Below are 9,925 nucleotides of genomic sequence, written 5' to 3' on the forward strand. Positions count from 1 at the left end.
CACAATAATGTGCCTAAAAGCAAGTTCACTGAGCAAAAAGTCAAATTATATGGCAATCAGCCATATGAATACTGGACTAAAACATTGTGGAGATAACCTAACGTGCAGCCCCCCCTTATGGCCTTCTGGTTAAAAAGCTTTTTACAGCAGTACAAAAAAGGAAAAGCTAATATTTATGTTAAAATGCAGTTGTGCACCTGTACAAAAAACAAAAAAACTAAACCTACAATAAATTATAGGGTTATAGGGTATAGAGTTATATAGCATGAGGCTTAAAATACTCTCAAGATTTGGATTGAGTGAAATCCAAAGTGAGTGAAATGAGTGTATGCTCTAACTAATGAACAATCAAGTAAAAATGAATGTAATCTTCTTAGATGTAGCTGTACTGCGCTATAGTTTGGTGTGTTGACGGAGGCTTAGACGTCGCTGGGATCAGCAGAAGAAGAGGGAGCTTTCACCGTGCTGTAGGTCACTGCATCTTCATCGCCCTGAACCTATAGGACACCAAACAGACAAATAACACAAGAAATACAAACCAGGACATGCCGGGGGCATAGTTCACCACAGCAAAGCAACGAGATTAAAGATGCAACACAATGCTTAATAATAAAATACATTAAACAAATCATACATTAACTACATGCAATGCACTGCAAGTCAACAAACTGCAAAGCAACACCCCATGCAACAGTGCAAACACATGTGTTGTATTGTCATTACTTGTCAAAGTTGAAAATTAAAACTTTTGCAACATTCTTTTCTTTTTTCCACATTTATGTTTCTTTTTTTCAACAATTTAGTGGCTTTTTTCAACAATTTTGGAACGTTTTTCCCCAATAACTGGTATATACATCACTAACACTAACTTAATACCACTAGTTTTATATTTTTTTTTTGAAAAAAGCTGAAATTATGAATATTATTGACAAATAGTGCAGCTCAGAGGATGTGGAGTTGATAATCACTGCTCCATGTCAAGAGTTTTGTCAGAGTTTAGTCAGAATACTGTTTTTTTTTCAAAACACTCAAAACAATAAACCTGAACAACAGTAAAAACTGGAAGACAGCCGGTACAGTATGAGAGCAAATAGGTAATGGTTTTGGTGTTTGGTGTTTGGTTTTCCTCACCTTGTCCTGTCTGTTGGTTCTGGTGTTGGTTGTTTGCCTGTTGCTTTCTGGACTCAGTTTTTGGTATGTAGCCTACTTTGTTTTGTGTTTTTCTGGAATAAACCTACAACAGCTACAAGACTTCCGCCTACTCTCTATATTTGGGTCCACCATTCCCCAGGAACAGAACAAAATAAATACAAGTACTGAGCAAGGTGCATGGGTAACAGCGTCAAAGTCGCCTACACAGGGTAGGAAAGGTGTATATAAGCCTTACAAAGTTGACACAGTCGTTGACAACATCAGCATCCATTACATCACCACGTCCCTGACTACCTCAACACATAACCAGCAGACTAGAATATATAACCAACAAAGAAAGAAAGAAGGTTACGCTTTACTTGAAGGTACTGTATCTTCATAAGGTCAAAAGGTCAAAAGGTTGGTTGTTTGATTCCTGTTCTATGTTGAAGTGTTCTTGGGTGTGTGAATGTGTGTTCATAATGAAGGGTTCATGTACTATGTAAAAACGCTTTGAGTAGTTGTTAAGCTAGAAAAGTACTTTATAAGAACAGTCCATTTATATTGTCATGACACAAAAACAAAACGAACGTTATGTAGATACCTTCAAGTAAAGTGTTACTAGAAATAAATGAAGAATGAAAGAAATAAAGCAGCCATTAACATAACATAAAGTGTGACAGCAAAAGACAGCTGACCTGGGCTCTCCTGTTGGTCTTCTTGGTGTAGCTGATGGAGGCGTAGGAAACACCACCTTCAGGATCAGCCTGCACAGAGGAGACAACATAATGGCTGCTCAGTAATGTGGATTAATACTGACGCGCTGTCAGACAGAATCAAGTTTATTTATTAGGACAATGCCCGTTAATCATCATTTCTGGAAATGTGCCGGTGTTAGCCAATCAGCTAATTTTCAACCAGAATGCACAAATCCTGTCAACGGTTTCATTATTTTCTGTTCTTTTCCCATCTAGGCTTCATCTTTTCATGTTGTGTCTCTTTCAGGATGGCTTCAAGAGTTATGAAATTATGCAAGAATTAAATTATCAGAGGGCCTTCCAGTTTAATTTCTTCACATGCAAATACGACACACAACTTTCACCCTAACTCTTTTTCTTTCACTTCTGCTGTAGTGCAGTTGCACTAACATCCTTCCCTTTTCTTAAGAAGTGTGTGTCTCTTATAGTCATTTTTTAAAGGCCACACAGAAACCTCGGTGAGAGTAACTTTGACTGGTGTCTGGAGCAGAATGAGTCACCAGAGGGTTTAGGCTCAGTCCCTGGACAAACACAGTCCAGTTACATGCTTTTTTTTCAAAGCATCTTACAAGTTAATGCAGATATCTCCAGGGTACAACAATGAAGGCAACAGTGTTGCAATGAAAAACATCTGTGTGGGGTTCATTTCATCCACGTGGTACAACTTCAACTCCATGGATATATTTATTTTGACTTGAGAAAAAATGCAAGTTCAATGCAACACCCAGCCACAAGTCCTGCCTCTGTGAGGTTTAAAGGTCAAATATGTTATATATTAACTGTAATAAATCCAAAAATTACCCTGATTTTATTTCAGTTGGTACTTTTTTTTTTTTTTGGGGTCCCGATCCAGGGGCACTGGAAATTCTGAAGGCCTGGGGCACCTGCAGGTGTTGCCCTATTAGAATTCATCCTTGGAAGTGTTGTAGACTTGAAATAGATCTGGGTATCGTTCAAAAAATGTTGACTGCTCCTGAACAATACTGTATATTGTATATTTCAATTCCAATTTGATTACATCCATTTTTAACTAAAAGTATTTACAACATTATAAAAAGTATTACTCTTGGTTTCCCTCCCAATAAATAATGTGATCTTTGCTGCAGTCACCACTTTGTTATACAAGACAATATAATCAGTACTGTTTATTCTTATCTTACTCTCTCTCAGCTGTAGAATCATAGTTATAGTACTGGAAAGCAACTACCACAAACACTGGTTTGCTCTGTAAAGTCAGAAACATTTGATTGTTCAATCGAACTCACCATGTTTTCGTCCTCATTTGATTTGTTTCCTGAAAAGACAAAAATAGAGTGGGTAGTTTAGCTTTCACAATATTAAAAATCCATGTTGGTCAAAACATGTTCTTGATAAACGTTTCTTCGGCGAATGTTCCCACCTTTATTTCTCCTCCTTCCGATGAGTGCCACAGCAGTTATAAAGAGTGCTGCTCCACCCACAGGTACTACGACGTACAACCACCACCAATCTAGAAACACAATGTAAAGATTGGTCTTCTGTTCAAAATCCTGTAGCCAAAAGAGAATTACATATGCTTTCTCTCAATCAAACAACAGACAGATGGCTGAGTGATGTAAGAAATATACCTTGTGGCTTTGTGGTTGAATCCTTGCCTCTAGGTGCTGTTTTGTTCACTCCTACTTTAGATTTTTTTTAAACATCAAATTAGCAAATGCAGTTCGTAATTTTCAGTCAGTTTGAAGGGATTTTAAACAGCTCATCTAACCTGTTGTCTCACCTGACGACTGAAGGTCAAAGATGAACACTTTTCGAGTGTGACCATCAGTCACGTTGCACTTCAGTATCTTATAATAATCCTCCGACGTGTAAATATAATGAGAAGTCATGAAGGTCACACTGGTCCAGCAGTTAAAATGTGATATATTCAAGTCTTTGTTATCTTTATCTACATTTCTACCATGAAACAGCCACTTCACCTGGTGTCCACACCCTTCATGTGACGACACAGAACAGTTTAACGTCACATTCTTATTGTTCTTCTGTTCAGTCACTGGTGAAGATGGAGATATAGTGAGAGAAAGTCAACCAGAGTCAAATTAACTTCATCACTGTAATCATAATTATTGTCATGTATCAGAATATTGTTCTACAACAGTTTGAAAAAATGATGCTGTAAATACTCACTGGTAACAACAGACAGATCAACAGTGTCAGATCTGTTACATTGTCTGCAGGTGTAACGACCAGAATCCTCCTCTGTGACCTTCTGTATAACCAGAGAACCGTTCTCTGTACTCAGTCTGTCTGAGTTATTGGAGTTTTCAACAATCTGTCCTTCTTTAACCACATCTGCCACTGCTCTCCCAGATACACGACCGAAGCTCCAGGTAATACTGTGACATTCACGCTGATTATTGATCACATCTTCACACGGCAAAGGGACTTCATCTCCAGCTCTGACAGTGACAGATGCTGCTGTAAAAGCAATGAGAGTAAAACTGACAAACCACTGGTTCCCGTGGGACAGCAGTGCTGGTGACCGGGGTCATGAGGGATCAGGCGTCTGTTGTAGTCTACGTTTGTCTACGTTTAAGAGGAATTAAGCAGCTCAACTCACCCTCGAACAAACAGCATGAATCAATCAAATACTAGCATTAGTTATGTTAAGAAAGTTTGCAAAGTTAGTATTTATGTATTCTTACCTGTACACTGATGCAGTAGTATCAGATATAGAAACATTTTAATCCATCTGAATTCAACCATCGTTCAGTTTCTCTCTCTTCTGTTCCTGTTCTTTTCACACTTGCTTACTGTCTCTGTAGTGGTGCTTCTTAACAGAACTCAGCTATATTATACAGCGTACAGCTACTTCCTGTTAGTCGTCTATATCACTTCTTCTTTTGGGCAAATCAGCTTAGACTTTCCTCCTCTCAACACACTGACACAAGCGAGGACACATTTGTGGCCCTGTGTGGTTGGAATGTTGGAAACTGCAAATGACACTTCTCATTCATTCAGGTGTTTTAATACGACTTCAAGAGTCATTAGAGATGACATTATTTTTGATAAATGACATCATACATTTAGTCCAAATGAGGGACCTCCTTGCAGCGTGCTCTAGCAACAGGTCATTTTTAAGATGATGTTTTGGGCTTTTACTGTAATTTATAGGATGGCTGAAGATAGGAAAGGGGTGAAAGAGAGGGGGGCACAAAACGCAGAAAAGGCCTACGACGGGTCGGACGTGAACCAGGGACACTAAGGTAAGGACTGATGGGGCGCACAGTCCCCCAGGTGAGTTGCTAGGGCAACAGGACAACAACAGGACATTTGAATTAAACTGAATAGAGACATAAATGTCTAAATGATGCATATGAACAAAAATGTTACGTGCTAAGACAGACGGACAGACAGGCAGACAGACAGACAGGTAGGTAGGTGGGTAGCAAGGCAGTTAGATAGGTAGACAGATAGTTAGCTGGTGGGACAGACAGACAGACGGACAGACAGACAGACAGACGGACGGACGGACGGACAGACAGACAGACAGACAGACGGACGGACGGACGGACGGACGGACGGACGGACGGACGGACGGACGGACGGACGGACGGACGGACGGACGGACAGACAGACAGACAGACAGACAGACAGACAGACAGACGGACGGACAGACAGACAGAAAGACAGGTGGGTAGCTTGATAAGTAGACAGATAGATGGGTCTGGGGTGATGTGCTATGATGTGAGATCTGCGTGTGATGGCGTTTCTGTTGAGGTCTGACAGGTTAGGGGTGGGGAGGCCAGTTATTTTGGAGACGTTGTCTGTGATGTGTTTGTTCTTGTAGAAGAAAACTCAGTAACAACTCCAAACGGATATTTTTTCTTTATTTGTGTAATCTCTCTAAAAACCTGACAAGCAAATTTATACAGCAGCACATAACAGTAATAAACAATGATACAATCAAAGCTCAATAATATGCACAAGATTCTGATCCCCTCTTTAAATAACTGTCCCAGGCACGATCCACTTAGGTCATGAGGGTAAGGAGATCCATACCTCAAACTGTCTTTTCCGCGGAATGATTCAGAAACGAGCACCCAGTAACTCAGTGTTACTGAGCAAACAGTCTCACTTTGCCAGACCCTCCTCCACTCGCTGCGCAGCGGAGGAGGGTCTGTCTAGTCCACACAGCATTCTGGGATAGAAGAAAAATGAGTTCTGGTTTATTGGCATTTCTTTAAACCAATCACAATAGCCTGGCGTGGCACTACACTCCGAACAAAGGCGGTGAAACAGCCTCGGGAAGGAAGTTGTTTTGGTGGAACATGTGTACGTTCAAAAGCTGTTTAAGTCGTGTAACAGAAAACTCAGATTGGACAGATAGTCTAGCTAGCTGTCTGGGTTAACCCTGCAGAGATCTGAGGACCAGGTAACCATAGTCCTCAGAAATCAGCCGGGGGTTAGAACGCCAACACAGAGGAAGAGGAAGGGGGTGGACATAGACAGAAAGACATGCTTTTGGCGGGATTTCCTGCAACACCGGAGCGATCCCAGAAGTAGAACGTCGTTGTTTGCTAAATCTATTGCTGCTCAGGGGGTACTTGGCTTAAAAACATATTTCAAATGGAGTACATCACTTAAAAAGGTTTGAGAACCACTGATGTAGACTACTGAGACAGAAACCCTGAGAACTTCCTGGTTACACAAGTAAACATAAATCAATCAATAAAGTTAATAAAGTGCCTGAGAGCAAGTTTATAAAGAAAAAATATGTTATACTGTATATTATAAAGATGTTCTTATTCATGTAGGAAACCAGTCAGGTTCTTACATCTCTGTTTCACATTGTACAACTTATTAATCTACTACACCCCCTTCTGGACAGAAAGGAACTTTACAGCAGTAAAGATTAAATTATCGTAAACATATTTGTAACAGAAAGAAAACTTGATCGTGTAAGACCTGAAATGCAAAACTACCCATACATTTTAAAACATAATGTAAATCAACCTAACCCAGTCCTTCATCATATAAAATCATAATCTTGTCAACAACCAGCTGAAGCTTAGCTAAAAGGGTTTTTCTTTTCCCATATGCATCCATAACACTGCTATTAATCTGGTAAAAAAAGGGTCTGTACAAAAATATAAATAACTATTACATTTTCACAAGGATTTCTACTGCAGAAACAATGTTGCTAAATGGCTTCAAACAGTACCACAGTATGAGTGAATTCTGGTAAAAGGCACTCATGGAATAAAACAGACTTGGGCTTTTTATTAACTATCAGCGTAAATACCTGTAATGCTACGAGCTGTAACTACACCGTGCTGTCTTATGTTTTGGGTTTGGTGACGGTGGTGTAAAGGCTGCTGAGATCAGCTGAGGCTGCAGCAGCAGCAGAGGAAGAGGAAGCTCTCACGGTGCTGTAGGTCACTGCATCAGCGTCAGCCTCAGCCTCAGCCTCAGCATCAGCATCAGCATCTTTACCCCGAGCCTGGGAAGAGAGAGGGAAACAGCAGAACACATGAATGACACAGCAGGACATGACAGCCAGTGTGTTCTGTTGCTTGCTTGGTGCATGGCTATGTGAACTAAATGTGGAAACTCTTGATGACTTGCTGCTTCCTGTTGCTCTGCATGCCTTCTTAAAGGGCCAAAAACATGCTGCTTCTTGGATGCTTTTATATAGGCCTTAGTGGTCCCCTAATACTGTATCTGAAGTCTCTTTTATATAGACCTTAGTGGTCCCCTAATACTGTATCTGAAGTCTCTTTTATGTAGACCTTAGTGGTCCCCTAACACTGTATCTGAAGTCTCTTTTAAATAGACCTTAGTGGTCCCATTAATACTGCATCTGAAGTCCCGAAATTCAGCCTTGGTGCAGAATTCCAGCCACTAGAACCAGTCCCACAAAGAGCTTTCCCTTGGATGTGCCATTTCTGTCTGTAGCTTTAAATGCTATTGAGGTTTAGGGGGGGGGGGGGCAAGGTGGAGGGGGGGGGATGTGGCATTAACCAACTGTCATGGTACGCTCATTTGCAAGCCATGATGTCTCCAAAGAATTTCTAATAAGGGAAGAACTTCCACTCTCTCAACACTTCCAGCTTCTAAATTGGTTGCAGTTCCACCAGAGTTCCACTGGGGGTGATCGCAGGCCTGTGCAGAATGAATGGAGGAAGGTAGAAGACATCTCACGGAATTTCCGGCGGCACCGGAGCTATTCCGGAAGTGATACGTCATGGCTATAGACTAGCAATCCCCTGACTTTAACTTTAAAACAACTATGAGGTTGACATTTTTTTATTTTAAGTGAAAAGTCTCAATAACTATTGGTCTGTTGCCTTGCAACTTAGGCCCCCCTCAGGATGATTGGTAACATTGTTCCTTTAACAATATTCGGGTAAAAAAATGTTAATTTCAATACTTCAAAACTGTTTAACATCACCCTGAGCTATACTTTGTGATTAATGCCTATTTCCAAATGTTAGCATGCTAAGAATCTGATCTAAGATAGTGGCCATGTCAAAGATACAGTTGATTAGCATCAGCTTGTTAGCAACATGGATGTGGTTAGCATTCTGCATGATGCAATCAGCTCCAAAGTGCCCTGTGCAGCTTCACAGAGCCGCTCACATGGCTGTAGTCTCTTCATTCAGTAACATCATCACTATAACCAACACACAGCTTACCTGAGCTTTACTCTTGGTCTTCTTGGTGTGGGTTATGGAGGCGTAGAAAACACCATCTTCAGGATCCGCCTGCACAGAGGAGACAACAAAATGGCTGCTCAGTAACATCTTGGGTTTTGTAGTTTAGTTGCTGAATTTGACTACTCTTTTTCTCTGTGGTGGAGGGAAGATGGACATTTACAACTTTAAACTGTAATTAATTTGGAGGAACAATTATAGGCCTGTAACAGTGTGTGTAACTCTCTACTCTGTACTGTGTACTCTGTACTCTGTACTGTGTGTGTGTGTGTGTGTGTGTGTGTGTGTGTGTGTGTGTGTGTGTGTGTGTGTGTGATCTCACCTTGTCCTGACTGGTTTCTGGAGCAGACTGAGTCGCTGCGGGGTTTGAGCTCAGTTCCTGGACAAACAGACTAGTTAAGGTTTTCCATACACATCTATTGATACTTATAATAGTATATAATATAGCACACAGTATAGTATATACCGCTGTAAATGCACATCTACTTCTTCTGATTTTTCCCCGAATGTCCCTCTCAAGCTAATTTCTAAATTTGAAATGTGATTGCAAGGTCATTTTGGAGACCTTTGCCGCTGCAACTGGTGGATGTCGATACAACACAGGAAAGGTTATTAAGGTTTAAAACTCACAATGTTTTCATTGGCCGGTGTTTTGTTCCCTGAAAACACAAAAGAGAGTCGACTTGAGCTTCTCGGGTTTAATAAAACCCTTTGATCTAAAAGTTGCGTCTGTGATTGTTCTCACTTTTAGTTTTCTTCCGTCTGATGACTAACACGATGATGAGAGCTGCTAGGAGAGCTGTTACACCCACCGGCACAAAGATGTACACCCACAGGTCTGGAAGGAGAATGAAAACATGTTGGTTACAGCTGCATGTTTGGTTTTAAAGTATCACTATGTAAATATATTACTATATGTGCTTTTTGTAAATGTTTTGAAACATACTTTGCGAAGTAACTCTTTTGATGTTGGTACAGATCTGTATCTCTTCGTTAACACTCCTCACATCATGTCTACATAGAATATATTTTACTTTACCTTTTTTTAACCATCTATGAACCTGTTGCTACATTGTCTTGATTGTGGTTTGAGGAAATTGAAACCCTTCAGAAAAGGCTTGATGTTAGGTGTCATTTCTTCCCACATTATGAGGGATTAAAATACCAACAGCAAGACAAGGTTGGACACTTTTAAAGATACATATTTGACATTCATACTTTAGGCTTTATAAGGATCAAGAGAGAGAGAGAGTGAGTTCAGGCTTCATAAGGAGAGAGAGAGAGAGAGTGTTAAGGCTTCATAAATATTGAGAGAGAGAGAGAGAGAGAGAGAGAGAGAGA

At 40.5% G+C, this 9,925-nt stretch overlaps 2 protein-coding genes across 2 annotated transcripts in view; both read right to left on the minus strand.

Moving 5' to 3' along the window:
• Nucleotides 1-10: 10 nt before the first annotated feature.
• LOC117961024 lies at nt 11-4,970 on the minus strand. The gene is made up of 8 exons (XM_034899388.1): nt 4,574-4,970; nt 4,056-4,343; nt 3,637-3,921; nt 3,498-3,547; nt 3,289-3,382; nt 3,155-3,183; nt 1,830-1,898; nt 11-497 (listed from the first exon to the last, which is right to left on the minus strand). The coding sequence occupies exons 1-8, from the start codon at nt 4,632-4,634 to the stop codon at nt 420-422; spliced, it is 954 nt and encodes a 317-aa protein (XP_034755279.1). The 5' UTR covers nt 4,635-4,970; the 3' UTR covers nt 11-419.
• A 775-nt stretch (nt 4,971-5,745) lies between these two features.
• The window catches only part of LOC117961013, a 27,378-nt gene continuing 23,198 nt past the window's right edge, over nt 5,746-9,925 (minus strand). Inside the window, exons 6-11 of the mRNA XM_034899374.1 lie at nt 9,330-9,422; nt 9,215-9,243; nt 8,907-8,963; nt 8,567-8,635; nt 7,174-7,371; nt 5,746-6,069 (exon numbers count right to left, since the gene is read on the minus strand). Of these exons, the coding sequence (XP_034755265.1) occupies nt 7,210-7,371; nt 8,567-8,635; nt 8,907-8,963; nt 9,215-9,243; nt 9,330-9,422 (410 nt within the window). The 3' untranslated portion in view covers nt 5,746-6,069; nt 7,174-7,209. The remainder of the gene's footprint in view (nt 6,070-7,173; nt 7,372-8,566; nt 8,636-8,906; nt 8,964-9,214; nt 9,244-9,329; nt 9,423-9,925) is intronic.

This window comes from Etheostoma cragini, chromosome 18, assembly GCF_013103735.1.
Source record: "Etheostoma cragini isolate CJK2018 chromosome 18, CSU_Ecrag_1.0, whole genome shotgun sequence".
NCBI classification, from domain to species: domain Eukaryota; kingdom Metazoa; phylum Chordata; class Actinopteri; order Perciformes; family Percidae; genus Etheostoma; species Etheostoma cragini.

Bases quoted from the DNA above. Each gene is read 5' to 3' on its own strand.
- LOC117961024 (XM_034899388.1), bottom strand. From the start codon at position 4,634: ATGGTTGAATTCAGATGGATTAAAATGTTTCTATATCTGATACTACTG. The intron at 1,899-3,154 runs GTGAGTTCGATT...TCCTCTGTGCAG, and splicing joins CAAATGAGGACGAAAACATG to GCTGATCCTGAAGGTGGTGT. The intron at 498-1,829 runs GTCAGCTGTCTT...GGTGTCCTATAG, and splicing joins AGACCAACAGGAGAGCCCAG to GTTCAGGGCGATGAAGATGC.